Raw genomic sequence first — 20,712 nt, 5'->3', positions numbered from 1 at the left:
TTTATGTAGATACAATTAGTAACATAAAGATTATACTTTTTTTTTATATAAATATGTATGTTTAAACCTTGGTTGAACGGGGAATCGTAAATTCCTATACGAGAGTAGCGGGTAATGCATTTTTTTTTATTCATGTTTTCAACATCAATGGTTTAGGTTATTAACTTAATACCAGGGGAAAAAAAATTACATTACATTTTTATATTGAATTGTTTATTTTGATTTGTCTGAGGAAGGTGATTGTTTTGTTAAAGTTGACTTCGGATGGACTTAGGGCTTCGTATAGGCTGTCTGGAAAATCTACGACCCTCCTTGTTTGTATATGGTTCTGGCAATGAATAAGGAGGTGCTTGACAGTTGAAGGTTCACCTCAAGTTTGGCAAAACGTTTGTTCTTTTCTACGTATGAGATGACCATGAGACATCTTCAAGTGACCTATAGGTAATCTGTTGAGAATTACTTAATCTTTTCGATATAATGAATTAGGCTTGGGCCAGTATGTGATAGTATTTTTGATTTCCCTTAGATTATTATTGGGTGTGAGATGTCATTTGGATTCATATAAACTGGTGCAATAGGTGTTAACATTGCTATGGATCTCAACAAGTGAGTGTTTCCGTCCTCGGGTTATCAACTGCTTTACGAGCTTCTTTGTCCGCTTTCTCATTACCCTCAATTCTGCAGTGGCCTGATGTCCATTATACATACGTTAATTCCTACATATGTGATGTGTAAGTTCCTACATGGAAAAAAAGGTATATATGTTAGTTCCTACACGGCGTAAGACAGGTACATATCTACTATATTTTATGTAGTATTATAGCTTTATAAGTTATCAAACTGATGATGTGAAAATAATATAATTTAGAAGAATATAATAGTGAGGAGTAATTGAAGAAATATTATAACCACATAATAAATCAATTATTATCATATTAAAATGTATGACAGTATTATATGATATTATAGCTGATATTATATTGATAACTTATAAATTATATATAATAATATAACGTACCTTTTTTACCGCGTAAAAACTTACACATGTACCTAATTCTATCGTGTAGGAACTAACGTATGTATTTTTTACCTGATAGGTCTAGTTTAGGAACTTACATTCGACCGGTTGAACATGCATTATTAATAACATCGATATGTTTGAGTTCTTAAAAATTGAACGACTAGACTTTGAAAAATAAAAATTATTATAATAAATTGTAAAGAGTAATATAATATTGTATTATACAGTATATTGACTAACGTTGTAATTAATATTAGTGTTTAGGTATCTATTTTTAAATATCTGAAATAGGTACTTTATAAATTATCACAGTCATGAACTTTATAGTGTTTATGTTTTATTTAAACTTACATTTTTAAATAGCCATTCCTATATTGAATTCGTAACTTTTTTAGTTAAAATAAAAATATTTTTTAAATAATATATAATATACTTCCTAGTTAAATTAGATATTTTCTCGTTTGGAGTTAATTATAACATGCATATTGTATAATCATTGTACAAACATTTCAAAATATCTCTAAAACCCACAAGTTGAATGTATTATTCATGATGATTCAATATAAAATCTGATTGGTTTTCTGTTGGTCAATTTATAATAATTTGACATATCAATGTTGCTACATAACAAATAATATGGATATTCGAAATTCGTAGTATTAAACTAAAATCACCTAAATGTATTTGTTTCAAATAAACATTTTAACAAAAATGCAACATAAAAGTAAATGTTTATGAATAAATTAAACAAAATAAAGCTTTGTCATTATGAGTGTTTTAGTGACAAGTTGGACATTATTACTAAAAAAAAAAAAAAATACCAATTAAACGTTAAAAATTAAATCTCGTTAGTAAAAAGTATAATTAAAAACAAATATATGTTTAAAAAGTACCTTCAATTAGTTTTAAACAACATTCAATTTGCTTTACTAATAGAATAATAATGAACGTATACCTATATAATGTGTTTGATAATTTATTGTTACGGTTTAATTAGGTAATATTTTTATATAATTATAACATTCGGCTGAATTTTAACAGCTTACAATCACCGGAAACTCATATTATAATAATAAACTATAGAATATTACATTTTATACTTATATATATATTTTTTTCATACAATAAATTATTTAAGAATTTATGATGTTCAATAAGAAAAAAATATATTTATCTGTTGAAACTCACTTGAAAGTGAATATAACACCAACATAATTATAAAACATTGAGCGTGAAATAATATGGGTCATATCTTTATTTTGAAAATGTTTCAAATAAGTGGGCAAAACCTTTTAATATAATAATCTTCTAAATAAGCTGCATCACGTGATGTTATTTAGTTTTAGTTACAGTTTTATGTAAAATAGATATTTACAATTCAGCGAACTCATTGAAGTTTTGTGGAGACGATGATAGTATTCTGGTTACGACCACTCTTTAGAAAGTTTGTCGGATTGTGCATCGCGTGGATTGTTGTTGAGACACGTCATATTTATTCAGAACATGTCTTAGCCGAGTACGGTTTAAACGAAATTAGGTATTACCAGAACTCAAATTTAAAATTTAAAAATATGGAAACTAATATTATTTATATTTTTAGCGTATAAGTGACGGCGACGTATTCCCCGATTTCAGACAACATTTTGTTTTCTTTACACTGATCAGTTGTTTGGGTTAATGCTATTTTGATTTTTTGCAATAATTAAAAATAAATTATTTAGATTTAAGGAAGCCTTATGCTTTGTTAATAGACCTCGTCACATTTTCTATAGCAATAATTGTATGCATATAAATAGTAGTTGCGTATAACATACGACATTTCGACAATAAATCATTACGGCGTTATTTATGATTAATTGCGTACATGTGTTTTTAGTCAAATTTAATATATTCATACGTTTTACTTACACGCAGCATCATAATATTATGTATAGAACATAATGTAAAATCGTATGGTTTCTGCTAACAACATCACTGTCAAGATTTACGTTGATAGTCTATTTGATAAATTATTTATATCTCGAGGGTATAGAAAACTGAATGGTAACAAAAAAAAAAAAGAGTGGCAAACGAGTTAATCAAAATACTTAACGTTTTTAGTAAAAATATTCAGAAAGTGTTTTAATATTAATTTAAAATATGTATTATGTATTATGTATTTGCAATTTTAGTGCGTAAAATTGAATACTAATATTACTGTATAATATAATACAATTCTAATATATAATGTAAGAATATATTCTTTAGAGTTTTTAATCATAAATACGAATTGGATATCGACTATTTTAAAATAGTTCAATGTAAATAGTTATTTTCAGTGATGTGTATGTGTGTTCTTCTTTAATAATCTAAAAGAGTTTGTATATAATGTAAGACCGCATGCATATATCACCAATTTGTGTTCAACAAGTGAAATTTGTCACTAAAAACTATGTACATCTTGTACAATAACTATGTCACCAATAAGTGATCAAACTACGTAGTAATTCGATAAGCAATTTGAAAATATATATAAATTTGTCATTAATCTTACTCGAAATAGTCCATCACATTTGTTGGAATTTATTTTAAAATTTTGTTTAATCACCGTTTACAATTGAAAATTTAATTTTTAGAGGATTATTTCAGTTAAAATAGTAGAATGAATTTTTCGAGTGTAAATTATAGAAATTAACGAATCCTAACGCGTTTTCAGATTTGTTATCACTCTGTTTATAGAATATTATAATATATTGTTTTATCGGGACAATGTACACAATATGGATTCGTTTACGTAAATAATATGTTAGGTAGGTATCGCTGCGAATAATGCAACGATTAAGTGTTAAAGCGTTGTGTTTAAATATTGATTATTGGTGTACACCGAATATAAGTATATTGTATCGGTCGTATAGAACATATTATTTTAAGCTCTGCGGGTGCGTGAAACAGACTGTGATGGAACATGGATTTCATTTTAAGACACAGGAAAATAACAAATTATTATTAAAACATTTAATAATATCACGAATAATTTCTTATGCAAAATATCATGAATTATTACTCTATAATATAAGCTATAATATTCATTATTTAACTTTTCACAAATACATAGATTTATGATTTGAATCTTATTTTTAACACATTCTATATTAAATTATTTTCACCAAAATACGCATATTACTTTTACATAACAAACGTTTTAAATAAAATATTTTATTTTATATTTCTAAAAATATTAATACATACTACGGTAATACATTATACAATCATATCATTTTTTTCTTTATCGACTATTCAACAATTTTATTCAAATAAATGAAAACTAAATTTTTTCTATATAAATGGAATAGATAAATTAAACTAATAAGAAACCTTTTATTACATATTTAAAGTGTGAATGAATATTAAAATTGAATTGAGTTAAAATATTTTAAAAATAAACTCCTTCCAATTGTTTTATCTAAATGTCATTATGCCCTCACTCGCCTACTGTGTACTTTATTTAATATGTCCTTAACTCTTGGAATTTTTCATCGCCTAGTTTTGTAATTGTAATACCATTCTCTAAGGCTGACAATCGAAATTCAATAAGAAATTACTACCCTATCTCAAAATTAAGCACATTACCAAAACTTTTTGAGAAATTAGTTGAACCAAAACTATCTTATACATGCATTTAATAGTGTTATAATTGCGGGGGAACAGCGTTATTTCCGAACCCATAAATCAATTTGTACTAATTTGTTAGTGTACATTACCTAATTTATTTGATGTTGAAAAATGCAGACAAGTTGATTTTATATAATATACAGACCTATGAAAAGCATTTGATTCAATTGTTCATAAACCACTAATAAATAAATTTAGTGCTCTTTGAATTAGTTGCCCAATAATATCATAGTTCAACGTCTTCTTAACGAATAGAACACTTAAAGTTAAAATGTTGGACCAAGTGTCATACTGTCATTATTCGTATTTGTTATATTATAATATAATCTTAAGTTAATTTAATTATAAGTAATACTTTGTACATTCTAGTGCCTTCAGGCGTTAAATAAAAATTTATTTCATGTCTAAAAAACGCTAATATGAATTTTCTGTGAAAATGTCAAGTGTCTATTGTTATTCATTTTAAATTTACTACAAAAACAAAATACATTTTTTCCAAAAACCGTGTTACATGTATACCTATCATTATTATTTATTTATTTAAAGTGGACCTCATGTTTATTTTAGGATTATAATTATTAAAGTTATTGTATGCTATAATTTATATATATATATATAATATATATTATGTATTTATGTTCATTAAATCCCCCAACATTGTATTTGAATATGTACTTGTATGTTCAGTACTCGAATAGAATCTTATTTAAATAGTAATGTATATCTAAACAATTATTATATAAATAAAATATTGTTCATATAATGCTCTTCTCCAGATACATTGTATAGTACGTATATTGATGTTATTTTTATTCAAAAAAAAAAAAAAAGAGAAAGAGAGAATACTATACAATTGTTATAAGTTATAACAAATAACTAGCTTGTTTTTCCTTTATTTTTTTGTCGTGTATATAATATGAACATATTAACATAAATATTATCTAAAAATATTTGGTTTTCAGATCTGGTAAGGATGAGTGCGTGATGTCTTTATACTATTGTATTATCTGTTTGTAAGGGAAATCAATATACATTTTCAAGCTGTTAAATTTATCTTTTATCAATAATTTATTGAAAAGTGTATTGGTAATAATATTATGTTCACAGAACATAAATAATAAATATTATATCTTTCCAAAAATGTTTAGATTTCGAACATTATTGGTTGTTAAACGATTCCAATTTCAATGTTGTTTTTTTTTCAGTTTTTCGTTAAGCATATTTTGGAACGGCAAAAAATATAAAATATACATAGTTAAGAACAAGCAAGATACTTTATAATAAATAATTACAATACATGATACATCAATATCATCTCTAAATTGAATACGTTATATATTCAACATTTTTGAAGAGATTAAAATTTAGGTTTTAAATAATTTATTTTTTACTTATGTTTATTATTTTAAGAATAAATCTATATCTATTTAATTACTAATTTTAGTAAGTAAAATAACTAAAATATAAGGTACTTAAATATTACTTCATTAACTGGGTATTATAGTTCTATAACTAATAAGTACTACAAATCTACGACGAAACAAATGACGACGATATTTTTTTGTTAGAAATCCAAATAGGCTTACACTTACATCATTGTCTGCATTCAATAAGAATATGGTTTGATTTTGTTTTTGTTAAAAATGTAAACATCATTTGTACTATGTTTTAAAGTTATGAATTTATGATAATTTTAAACTTATTGATATTTATAAATATGATTAATTAATGAGATAAATTTAAACTTATTTGAATAAATTATTATTTTGGTTTTTATCTTTATTATCTATAGTTTCTCAACGCAAACAAAATGTAATATACATCAATGCAAGTTTCTAGGAACAAATTTATTTAAATTATGTATCTTAAATATATTATCAATGATATTGTTCATTCTATCTACAGTACTTAGAAATAGTTGATCTCAAATTTTCAATTATGTTTCAATGATAAAATTAACATGGAATAGCTTTTGATTAATTAATCAAAAAATCTTTAAAATCGTGTAAAGCGAGTTTGGTATAAGATACTTTTTCGAATTTTCAAGTTTAAAGTACACAATTTAATACAGCACCAATGTCATATATCAATTTCTGCCTTCCACCTCAATGCTAAATTTAAAACCGGATATCAATTGCTTATATTATATAGCTAGCAGCTTACACGATAAATTCAACTGATGCAATTTAAATATAATATTCAATTGACCAAGAAACATAGATATCAGAAAAACAAATTTTGTAAGCTCTGCTAAACAATATTATATGAACCGATAAATAAACTGTATTAATTTAAGTGAAAATTTCACGACGATATAATTTGTTAATTATTTATTGACAGTTTATCGCGTAAAGCTAAAACAAAATAAAAGTCAATTTCCACAGAAATTTAAAAATTCGAGTATTGTAAGTTCAGTGAAATAGACTTATTTGATATATATATATTATTATATAAATGATTGCTTATAGGTACATTACTCACTAACACATAATTGTATTTGTTTCAATATTTTGCTCTAACCCTATGTGGTTACGATAACTGATGGTCTTCTGTTTCGCACGGTCGAGACAATAAGATCGATTATCAGAACGGGTTTCAGAGTAACTAAATGGAAAAGTCAAGTTATTCGGTACTATTTTAGATAACATAGAATACTTTGTTTTATTTTTCAAACTATTGATAAAAACGAATTGCACGTTTTTCGACAGGAAATAATATTTAACACATTATAAAAAAAAAATAGTTATTACTTTTGAATTTCGATGAATAAATAATTGTATTCCGAGTATAGTAACTTTAGAGATAACGGATTTTTTTTTTATGTTTTATAATGTAAAATACATTATTTTGTAATCGAGATTGAAGAATTAAGTATACAAGATGCTAAAAAATTCAAATTTTTAGTATTGGTCAATATTTTTACCATGATCGATTTGATTTATTGTATAATATATTTAGATACGATATGAAATCATCAGTGTTCTAAAGTTAAACGGTCTTACACGAAACACGAATGTTTATACCATCTTGTAACTTTAAAAAAAACGAAAACCTAATTAATATTATTTTTAGAAACACAATAGTTATGGCCATAAAACAAAATAAATAAAACAAGAGAAAAAAATACAATTAAAATATTTTTTCTTCGTCTTGGTCATAAAACATTTTAAATTTTAGAATGTATAATTAGATTTAGGCTTTTATATTTTATTTTTGTAAAACGTGACTTTTGTGACTATATTTACTACGCGAAAATTAGAATAAAAGTGTTCAAATGCAACGAGTAAATATAAATAATATTCTTTATTATTAAAAGTTTGTTTAAACTTAGTTTGAGAATAAAAATTAAGAATACATGCTTAGTATAATATGTTGACAAAAATATAATGTGTGTAAAAAGTAAAGTTTGTTTAGTACAATTATATTATCATGAAACAATTTTAATTAAATTATAAATAAAATAATAGATATTAATATATTATAATGGACCTATAAAAAAAAATAATTTTCATACTTTTGAATACTTTATAAATTATAAGTTTCATGAAAATAGTCCTATTGTTTCATACAAATGTTCTGTAATATGGAATCCGTTTCTGGGGTATTTGAAATTAGAGCAGTGGACGACAATGTGTTAAATTATAATTTGTAAATTTCCTGTTAGCACAATGGGGGCTAAGTCTTAGCCGTCGCCCATCAGGTGTTCATGTGCAACGCGAGATTCTCGTGTGACTAATTCTGAGCTTATTTAGTGTAACTTCTTTATTACATGCATAGACTTATGCAATTTAGTGAGAGTCTAAAAGTGTTTTATTCATTTTTATCTGTTGTCTTTAACATTGTGTCATACGTGTTCTATATTATATTAATGCAGTATATTTTATCTATATTTCTGTAATGTCAACAAGTGATAAAAAAGATAATGTTTCACTATTTTTGTTGTTTATTGCATTTCGATTTGCTTCGTCAGGATCATGGTTATATTTTTTGTTGTAACAAATATTAACCAAGAATGCATATACAGCGTAAATAAATATTGAATTTATATAGTATAAGGTCTATGTTTTATGGTGTTACTAGTGGTGTTTAAAGTAAAACGATTAGTTTGTATATTATTCGTACATTTGGAATAGGTACATATTATTTTTTTGTCTATCTTGAGTGATCTTTAAATTGCTTTAACAATAAATATGCTATTATCAAAATCTCTTTTTAGTTACTATATGCAGAACTTTGATGACAATATTATACTATTCTTGGTCTCACCTTTGATATGATTGTGTTAGTGTTATAAATTATCATACACAATACAGTAAAAATAAATCAATGATAGTAAATATGCTATGAATATCCATGTGTATAATTGTTTCGTTAAAAATATTTATGAAATTTATTATAAATAACTATTTATATATTTAATTGTGAATGAAATATAAGTAATAAATAAATTTAAAAATATGCCAAATACTTATTGATAGTTACCTATCTAGGATTACTAAATTAAATAATAATAATAAATTAATGAATAAAATAAATATAAAAATGCCTTACATATAATTAACATATATATATACATAATGCATGTGACGTAGACTATAAATTAATCTGTAACAGAAATGAGATAACCACCAACAGAATTTAGAAATAATAATATTAAGTCAAATTAAAGTTTAATTTCTCGAGTATGATGAAATAAAATTAAAATAATAATTAAATGCTAAATTGCGTATTCAATTACCTACTTAAATAATATTATTATATATTGCATTTAAATCTAAATATCATATTAAAATAATTATACATAGTTAAAGTGTCTGTGACACTATAGCTATGGCTTATTCTATGTTTTTACATTACATGCTGAGATATGCATTGCACCGTACACTAAAACACAATATATAGATATATGGAGTTAACTTCATTTTTTTGGTTGAAAATTGCTTAACAATATGAATATCCATGTATAATTATGTAATTTAACTTTGGTTCACCCCGGTCCCTACTTGGTAAAAAAATATGCATATACGAAATACATTATATTATACGAATATAATATTCACAAATCACCATAGAAAAAATATTTCATAGATGACAATTTTAGTATAGATTATAAATTTATGACAAAGCTTGAAATCGATTTGAAACATGAGAAAAAATCACGAACAATTTAAATCGATAATTTATATGAAAATTACAATAATTGCATTATTTTTTATTTAATTACCGATTAAGAAAATGATATAATTTAAATTTTAAATTCAACATTATTGTTTATTAGTAGGTAATTTCGTTTTCTATTAAGACGGTCACCATTTCACAGCCATATAATAATAATGATTGGTATAATATGTATACATAGAACACCCCAATGATAACCAATATTTGTAAACGTGTAGCTCGTAAGAATACATTTCAAACGTACAATTATAAAAAAATTAAAATCAATATTTTACATTGAAAAAAAAAAAAGAAAAATCTAATTGCAAATCAAAAAAAAATATATAAAACTGATATTGTAGAACAAAAAAAATACCATAACACTTAAAAACCAATAAATCATTTTTAATTGAAATCAGAATGACACTGATATCGATGTACTCAAAATAAAAATAAAAATCGAAAAATTTCATTCCGATTTCAAGTCTTGATTTACGGCGTTGAATATAAAAATGTTAAATACGTACCTGCAACGAACGACAAACTGCAAACGACGTGGAAACACAAGATCCATAGCGCCTGACGGTGCACCGTGCAGTGCGCTTTTTCCATCCCTCAATTTCAGTTTTGTTTCGGTCCCGTCATTGTCCTGAAACAAAACAATTCACCCCATCAAACAAATCGTAGAATGATTGCATTGTATTTCATTATAGTTGGGCGCCGTCGCCGCGGTGGTCGGAGAAAAACAACATCATTGTTGTGGATAAAATGTTATATTATACGATTTGTGTGTTGACGTGTTGTGTATATACTTAACTGTCGTTTTATTATAAAAATGTCAGCGGTAACATATCAATGTATAAGCTCACACATATTATATAACGGCCAAAAATATTAAGTTATAATTACGGAAAAACGCCAAGTGATGAGGTTTTGTTGTTTTTATACATTTAATAGATTTTTTATAGTATTAATCGAAATTTGGACACTCAAAAATTCAGAAACAAATAGTATTTTATACTAATATTATAGGATTCGTATAGTATTAATTACGCGCGTAATGAATCGTCGATACAACATAAGTATTATAATATTAAAACATTTATTAAAATAATTAAAATTAAATTCCATTACACTCTGATGATAACAGTATTTTGTTTTACAAAAAAAAAAAAAAAAATAACGTAATATTTGTATAGTATTTCCAAATTAGATTCATAAAACAATTTTAAATAAATTGGAAAAAAACATATCACCGTTATACTGCTATAATGCTGGTATAATATTAGATTTAATATATGTGGAGTACTGTGTCAGTAAAAATGATACAATGTTTACCATGATGTGAAAATATTAGTATTGAGCTCTTTTTGATTGTTAAATTTTAATAATAGTCAAGTCTGCTCGAAAACCAAACGAAATTGTTATGTGGTAAATATTTCAGCGGATTTCGATCGTAAACAATAATGCTTTAAAACGCAATAGGGAAAAATGAACAACATTTTGAAATAACAATTTTTATGTTTATCATTTTTTTCCAGAGTAATTGACTGTTGTCATTTTTATTGTATCATAATTTTTTGTTGAAAATTATCGCACTTTCATTTTTGTTGGACATTTATGTACGGGCACGATTGTCTGGGTTTTTATATTTTCGACAAATCGATAAAGTGTTTGTTTTCAGAGTATGTCAAATAGTATTTAATATATAAATTTCTTAAATAATAATATAATAGTAATATTATTTTATTTGCTTGACTTGGTTACTAAAGAAAAATGAGAGAAAATCAATCTAATGCGTATGATATACATCTCAGATGACGTATTGATTTGTTCATGATAATTACATGTATGATAAAATGTCCACATAATGGATTTCCACTTGATGAAATTTTTTTTGTAAAACTATGACTCATTATTAATTATAATATTATGTAAATTTTTCTCTAAACAACAAATCTAATATTTCTATTTGACGATAATAAATTATTCTATAACACAAATAGTGAATATTGCCACTGTCAAATATTAAATATTGTTTTTAAATTACCTAAATGCTTAAAATGTTATTGTATCCAATAAAGATAAATAAGCAGCAGGTTAATTTCACAATAGTGCTGCAGTTCCAATATTGACGTAAACGTATACGTTTCTCCAAAGTTGAGTTTAAAAATGAAAATTTTGAAACTGATGTAGAAGTTCCAGATGTACAACGATAATCATTGTTATGATGTTGTTACTTTACAATATTATTCGAAAATTTATGATAATACTGCCGTTTATGAATTATTTACCGACGATAATACTGTGGAAGAAGTTAAAAAATAAAAAATTCAATTCTGGTGAGAATGAAAAAGGAGACGAAGAGAACCTGCAGAAAAACTACTCAAGCTTAATATAGGAGAGGAGATATGCAACGCTTTTCATGTTGTCAGAAATTTTTTTAGATAGTTGATAAATATAACCGATGATTTTTTTTAAACCAATAAAATCAAAACTTTTTACAAAAAAAGTAAAATTTATAAATATAATAAGTAGTGCAAAATAGTCTAAATTGTTATTTATCTCTAAACGGCACAAACAAAAATAAACGATAGTCATATATCGCCCGAGTAACACATGGTTTTTTACTTTAAATTAATAGAACTCAAGATTCATTGATCTTGGAAACATAATTTTTCACTATACAAATTTAAATATACTCGGAAGTTTTATAAAAAAGTCGATTAGCTATTTTATACATTCATTTATGTATCTATTATTTTTATAAATTTTATACATTACAATAAAAATTATTATAATCTGTTAAAAAATAAACCGTTTCAGAATAGCTACGATTTATTTTAGTAGAAAATGTCAAGATTACTTTGTGAAAAATATGGCGTTAATACGAACAAAGTAACTTGAGTATCTACTTTTGGAAGATGGAAGCATAATTTTATAGTTGGATTTTAGATACTGATACGGCCTCTTAAAGATCATTAAAACGAAAAAAACTTGTGTAATCAAAAACTCACTGGCAATACTAGTAGGTATACACTTTTTGTTATGAACTCATGGTCCATTCTGTAATTATAATAGTTATTGTTGTACAGCAGTGGCTATATAAATACGATTCTCTGGTTTCAAACGTGATCGTGGTATGCTGATTTTTAAAAATGTGATAATTGCAGAACACGCGTATTCAAATTAGGTAACTTTAATAATATGATTAAAATTATTTACCATGAAAAATCACGCACCAGTGGCGTGTGTCTGATAGTCACGATATTAAATGTATTAATAAATTGATAAAACCTGAGAAACGGTTTATCTAGAAGTCCAGTACTTGAGATCGTGAGAAATTAAGAGCGTATGGTTCGACCACGTTTAGGCGGTGATAAACCAATAAGGTGGCCATTGTAACATTTTTTTTTAAACATATTTGAAAAATGTAAAAATTAAACAAACTTAAAGTGGGTATAAAATATGGTAAATCTAAAACCCTTATTAGTATATTTTAATACCCATGTATAATAACCACTTAGATGCCTCATGATCATGCTATAAAGTTATTCATTTATTAAATTAACCTCCGTTTTTATCGAAGTTACATATATAAATATAGGTATTATTAAAACATATTACAATTTTAATGTTTTTGTGTATTTATATGTTTTAATACAATATTATTACTACAGGGTCTACTTATGTTATGCGTTATAACGATAAACGGTCTAGATCCATGTGCAATAAGTTTGGTATATTTATGATATTATTAATACGTATTATTTAAATAATTTATTATTTGTGTTCAATTTTAAACCTCCGAATAAAACTAATTATAATGATACCCGTAATAATTTATTGTTTCAAGATTTTAATATCGTAACATAATACGGGTTGAATCTAAATACAACCACAATTTCATATGTAAAATATTTCGAGAAGTTTATTTACCCAAAAGTTGAGCACTGAAAGTGGTCTTCCGACTAGAGAAATATAAACCGATTAAAACTGGTAGGTATAAGTACTTAAAAATTTTACCTCTGTCAGTTTATGATAAAATTTAAAGTTGGGATTTGACTTCACTATCATGGCACTATTCAACAAATTATAAATAATGATTTTTAATACTAATGTTATAATTTTTTTTTTCTGAAACAAGAAGTGTTTTATGAAAATGTACGTTTAATCTATAATTTGATTGATTAAATTATAGGAATACTTATATAAATTATAATTAGACATACACATTTTCATACATTAAAAAAAAATATTTTACAATACGATATCAAAAATATAAACAATTTAAGAATACCGGAAATTGTGATTTGAATCTTAAAAAAAAAACAATGATTTTCCTTTACAGTAGACGCTGAATGAACATACTTTTAAATTTTAAGAACAATTTATTTGGGAAGATCTTTTACCTGATTTTCTAGACTAATTAGTTCGAATCAATATTTGCTAAATAATTTTGGAATACCGGACGTAGAATACAACAAAATCTAATAATATTATTGTTTGTAAGATATATTTTAAGTTTGCAATAGGTATGACATAATCCACTTTAAAGTTAAGTGATGTTATGTTATTGTGTATGGAAATGGAGGTGGTGGTGGCAGGTGAGTGAACTTATCAATTTGGTTGAGCTTAAAATTTAACATTTCTTATCTTATGTTATTCTGTTAGTGTCTTAAATTGTTTTTAAACTTAGAGACATAAATTTATTTTTAAGTCTAAGAAACAAAGTTTTTGTTTAAAAAATACTGCTTCGGATTTGAGAATTACTAAAATAATACCACCTCTGTGCTTGTTAAACAAACAATGTATTATGATAATATGTACAACAAATATAAGGAAATATATTATTATCCGTATCATTACGACAGTGTAATTAATTTTCAGATGTTTGGTAGGTAGGTATACGTGGCGTCGTATTCCACTAACTTACGCTTTCACTCCATTATTTATCAGTCTTTTGATTGCAGTTGTGTCACACCTACCATAAAGGTTCGTTCAGATCTGAAACATGTTGACTTTGAACCGTATTACTCATAAATTATTGGGAAATATTAGAGGAAATTCATATGAATCAGACAAAGAATTATAAGATTTCATAGTATGAGTTCTAAGGGAAAAAACATGACAAAAACCAATTGCCAGAGTTCTTTATGGAATCAACGTAAAAACTTATTTCATGTTGTCAAAAATATACATTGAAGTCAATTCCACTATAAAATCTAAAAATATTATTTTTTTACAACATTAAATACAATTTTTTATTAATAAATATTTATGTAACTTCGTTTTAACAGATTTTTTACAGAGTATTGTGTAAATATAAGTTAGTTATAAGAAGATCCAAATGGTTATAAACATTTAAAAGTACTTTAAAACTTCAAAGTCTTATGTTTTTAATTTATGTTTAATCACAAGACAATAGGAGGTAAAAATGCACATAATATAATTGTTTATTATACATAATGTATCGTCATAATTTATTGTAACTATTTTCTATTTAAAATGCACCTTTTAAATGTTCCCAAATAAATTCTGCTCTGTTAAATTATAAATAAAATTTGTAACGTATTAGAAAAAAATATTGGGAAGTCTTAAGCCACATCTGGCTTATGGCCGAAAATACAATAAGCTCGAGTATATTGGTCATATTGGATTATTCGAATATTAGCTAATTATTTCGCATCATCGAATAGTATTTGGTCGATTTCGACCCTCATATTAATATTGTTCGTTCATCGTGGACGTAATAGGTTATAAAATAGTACTTTAAATGCAAAAGTGCCATCAAAGGTTCCATAATAGATAATAAATCCAATCACTCACCCCTGCAAAGTCAGACATACACTAGATCATTTTCCACTCCACTTATTCCTAATTATTCAAAACTTCTTCTACGAGAATTTCTCGCAGGCAGTCTATCATATTCATCACTTGTCGTGATATAAATAGCTCTGAGCATAAACAATGGCGCGCACTTCTTATGAAACAATTGCCGTGTATCCGTGTTAACCTTGTGTTGGTTAATGAACCATTGTGATAAACAATAGTTTTTGTCAGAACTTTCGACTGTAAGTAAGACGACAATAATTATCATCTCGTTGTCGGGTGTATTGATTGACTTTCAATCGGCATCTACATCAAAATGAAACATTGCTAATGTGCCGCAACACGAACTCAATTATTTAGTAAATACCGAGTGATCTATTTAACGTAAGACCCAATAATTTGAAATTGTTGAAAACATTTGTTTATGCAATTATAAATGATTTAAAATACAACTGTCTAGACAAATAAGTACTTACTTTGAAATATAAAATCGAATTTGGACAAGTTGTTGATAGTTATAAGTTATAATTCTTAAAATTATAAGTTATAAGTATTTAAAGTTTAAATGAGTGGAGTGGAGTCGTCGTGACTTAAAATACTTATAAATCTTATAAATAATAATAATTTAGTTTTTAAAATTAGTTTTTTTTTAAATCATAAGACTTTTAAAAAAAATAAAGAAATACAAAGTTAAAAACCATAACGTTTAAAAAATATATCTTTTCAAAAAAATTATTTAGTAAAGACTTAACATTTTGAAAAAGAAATATTTTCAATAACATCAATTGTTTGAAATAATAATTGTTTTACGTTAAATGTATCACCCCATATAAATGTTATTATATTACATTTCTAGAGCACGCAGGAACCGAAATCAAAATTAATTTAATTGTACGTCAAACAAAAGATAAATTACAAATGTTACTATTGTTATACGTGATTTTTCTCTGAGACTGTGTTATCGCAAAAAATTTTCGAAATAAAATAATAATATATTGACTGTTTATTATTATCACAATCATTAAGACATATCGATCTATGAATTTATACTTTGTTGAATAATTAAGCGATTAATCTCAAACATCAAGAAACACACGGTTATATACTTTTTACTTTCCCGCGCAAATATTTTGCATAATTCTTTTAATCAAATAATCTAATTTCACTTCAACTGTATTACGCGACCGTATTGCAATCCGTACTACCACCTATTTTCGGTCGGCTTTTAATGTAACCTCGTATAATCACGTATTCATCATGATCAATACGCCTTTTTTAAATCAATTATATTACGCAATTTCTCGGAAACACGGGATTCGAAAGACACTCGAAATGTGTACTAACGAGATTTAATTATACACACGGACGAACGCTAAATAATATAACATAACCAATATATTATACACATATATTATACTGTTACGCAAAGATATTTATGACCCTCTTATGTGAAGACTAACATTTAAACAACAGGATAAACATCACGGGAGACATCCGCTGGACGTGGGTCATGTAGAGGTGGTTGTTAGTTGTAGACGGTCGAGTATACACAGTCGTATTGTGTAGTGTCTACTGCAGTGAACCACCCACACGGAAATCGAAAAATAAAATAAAATCATACACGCCCCCGCAAACATTAAATAGCGACGACGTTTCGATACATTTACGTGAAATATATTATATGAATGTGCGTATGACAATAATGTAGTGGACTATTGCAGGTTGGTTATGTGGTGAGGCGTGATTCATCTGATTTTTTTTTCCTAATAGCTTTGCCGATTAATCGCGCGCCGTGCCCCGCCGAATCGTGACAATACGCCTACAAGCCGAAACGTTCTTCGTATCGACATAATGATTTTCGGAATAGCCGACACGATAATTGTTTTCCAAAATCGATTGTACAATAATTGCAAACGTTTTGGTTTAAAGCCGTTGTGTTACTGAGCTCTTTAGGTTTATCACTGCAAATCGAGTTTTTCGAGTTTTTAACGAGTATTAATGACGCTCGTGTGTTCTATCGGTTTTTTTTTTTTTTTTTAAATAATCCGGTTGGGATAGGAAATATATGCGAAGGACACAGCCTAAACCACGGCAACGATGCGCGACATTTCCAATATTATTGTAATAACATTATTGCAGTGCATACCTACTACTGCCTAAACAAATGTCACGATAATGTTAGATCGTTTTTCCCAAAAGAGACGTTCCGCCATTGCGTCAGTGATCGACGACGACACTGTTGACGGGTCTGATCCCGTGACCTCCGTATGATTTTCGGTCACCGTTAGCGAGTGTACGTATAATATATTACGGTTATACGTATTCCTTACAGAGAAAGTTATCTTTTAACGTGTATTGTGCTCATTTTACCGAAAACCTATTATATACGTCGTGTACATCGCGTGGACCCGTGGAAATAGTAAGCGAAAAAACGCTGGTTATGGTTAGGTTCATCAGAATATAGACTCATCAATAACATTTTTTGTCAAAGTAATTTTGATCACCGACAAAAATATTTTATGCACTTAATTACGAATATTTTTTTTTTGTTAATTGCTCAAAAATTAAATTACATTAATGTAAGTCATAATAAATATACATAGTATTTATTTATTTTAAAATCATAGACGTTAACTGCTTTTTTATACAAGTGCCTTTACATGACGATTTTTTTTATCAAACAAAACTTATTATTTTGAAATATATTAATGTTTTTGAAAATATTTTTTTTTTACATAATTCCCAATCAGAACGATACATACGGCCAGGACTGAAATACTTCAAAAGAATTCTACACTAGTTTCGCTATAGTGATGACGGTCTCCGACTCGGAAGGCGTAAAACGTGTTCGAACAACATATTCAATGTGAATACAATGAATTTGAAATTTCATAACAAATGAAAAGTGATAATTATTTTTCTACTAACAGTATTTTCTACGAACTATGGATTAAACCTATCTATGCTTTTTGAGAATTGACTATTTTGACAACATTTCTAATTATAGGTTGGTACCTATAGATGACATGTTGTGATGTTATTAAATAAACGATCATTTTTATTTATTTCTATCTTAGTAAACATTGACATTAGATCACTTATCGTATTTTGCTCTTTTTTAGGAGTTTCGCAGTTTCCGGAGTTGAAGCGGAAACCATACTAATTATTTGACGAGAGATTCTGGTATTAATTCTTCCGTTCATTAATCGTAAACGAATGCTACGCCAGTAAACGAACATCTCGCTACGGACAGAGTGGATAGGCTAATAAGATTACACAAGCTCGAATGTATACGATAGAAAGATAAGACCCCGTTAATCTTAGTCGTTTAATAGCCAAACTCGTATACGTAAATCAAGTTTGAAATTTTCCGATTTTAAAATTCACCACATCCGTGATAGATTCAAAATCATTGATCAGGTTGTCAAAAAAGATCTAAGAAGAGTGCAATATAGCCATATGAGACAAGTTTTATCATTGTAAGACGACCGCTGATTTCCATCAAAGTACTATTAATAGTCCTTACTATATTTTTATGAACTCATACGTGATCAACATTTTTGATATTTGAATATTAATACACATAAATGTACATATTATGTTTTACGCATTTTGTAATGTATAACGATATACATTTCTAAACTGAAAAATCATTAAGATTGAATTCTAGATTCTATAATTTATCATTATCGTGAAAATAAAAATATGCTAACTTACAACACTATTGTATTGTATGTAGGTTTGATTTGTTTTGGACCGCCAACATTTATATTATTATAAGGCAAAAAAATCCCAATTAAAAAAAATAAAATACTTATCAAAATGCTGTTAATTATACATGATTTTGTTAAATACAAACATTTTTATTCATGATTGTCATTCGAAAAAAAGCCAAAAGTTATAACTAAAAACTTAATAATATTCCATACCTTAATTTGAAATCACTAATTTAGTAATTTCATTTATAATTCTATCCAAACAATTTAAAAATAAAAATAAATAATGTAAAATTTCTGAAAAGTAAAATATTAACTGAATCTCATTGGTTTTTTTTTTTTTTTTTTTTGTTAAACATTACGTAATATATTACTTAAATATCAAAAATCATACGTATTTTTTTTGTTATTATGATATTGTTCCACACTCATTATCGTACATTTTAAGTTTTAAAATCATAGACACAATAATATAATATTCGTAGAGAAAAAAAGCTTATAAAAAAATAATTAAACTAACGAGCTTTAAATTATTAACAAATACTTAATTATTTAACACAGACAATTTGAAGTTCACTGGAGATAAGTAAGGTGGAATAAACATTTTCATTTTGGTTTATAACTTTAAACTTTGAAATGGATATGAATAATAAGTTTCCGTTTGAATGATATTATATTTTGTGTATGTACCACAAAGTATTTTAAATTTGAATATAATATATACCAGTGGCTGCATCTACTACATTATATTATTTTTTTTTCTTTAAAAATTTAAAATCAATATCTATACAATTTAGGTGAACACGAGTGGAAATACATTTTGGAATATCTATCAAAAGAATGTAGGATATAATAATATTTATTGATAAGCAATAACGGAAAACTTATTATATTTTGAAATTACTTGTTCATTGATGTTTTGTATATTCAGACAACCTGGCGTGTCAACATGTATACGAAGAAAAGTTTATTTTATTACAATAAAGTATATTTTAATTATATTGTTTTAAATTTAATAAGTATAATGTTGTAGTCAAAGTTTCAACATATTGACTGGATTTTATAATTAAAATTGATTCCACCATATCGTTCTGATTTTAATAATAGAAATATTATGATTGCTGGATGCATTATTTTCAAAAATATAATAATTTAAATATATATATATAAATAAATATAAAAATTTACATTTTGTGACTATGTAATCTTTTGCACTAAAAGTTAAATAATATAATAGCAAAAATAAAGTATATAAAACAGGTGATGTAAATTATTAAGTTATAATGTTGATGAAGTTTTCTTAGTTATATATTTCATATATTTTTTTACTAATAC

General features: G+C 26.0%; 1 protein-coding gene across 4 annotated transcripts in view; it reads right to left on the bottom strand.

Annotated features, from left to right (window-relative positions):
• The window catches only part of LOC132921626 (cell adhesion molecule 3-like), a 410,858-nt gene that overhangs the window by 114,877 nt on the left and 275,269 nt on the right, over window positions 1-20,712 (bottom strand). For all 4 annotated transcript variants that reach the window (XM_060984754.1, XM_060984756.1, XM_060984755.1 and 1 more), the window contains one exon: window positions 10,357-10,478. In XM_060984754.1, coding sequence (XP_060840737.1) covers window positions 10,357-10,441 — 85 coding nt within the window. In that variant the 5' untranslated portion in view covers window positions 10,442-10,478. The remainder of the gene's footprint in view (window positions 1-10,356; window positions 10,479-20,712) is intronic.

The sequence above is a fragment of the Rhopalosiphum padi genome, chromosome 2 (assembly GCF_020882245.1).
Source record: "Rhopalosiphum padi isolate XX-2018 chromosome 2, ASM2088224v1, whole genome shotgun sequence".
Classification (NCBI taxonomy): domain Eukaryota; kingdom Metazoa; phylum Arthropoda; class Insecta; order Hemiptera; family Aphididae; genus Rhopalosiphum; species Rhopalosiphum padi.
This window is presented reverse-complemented; position numbering and strand designations above follow the sequence as displayed.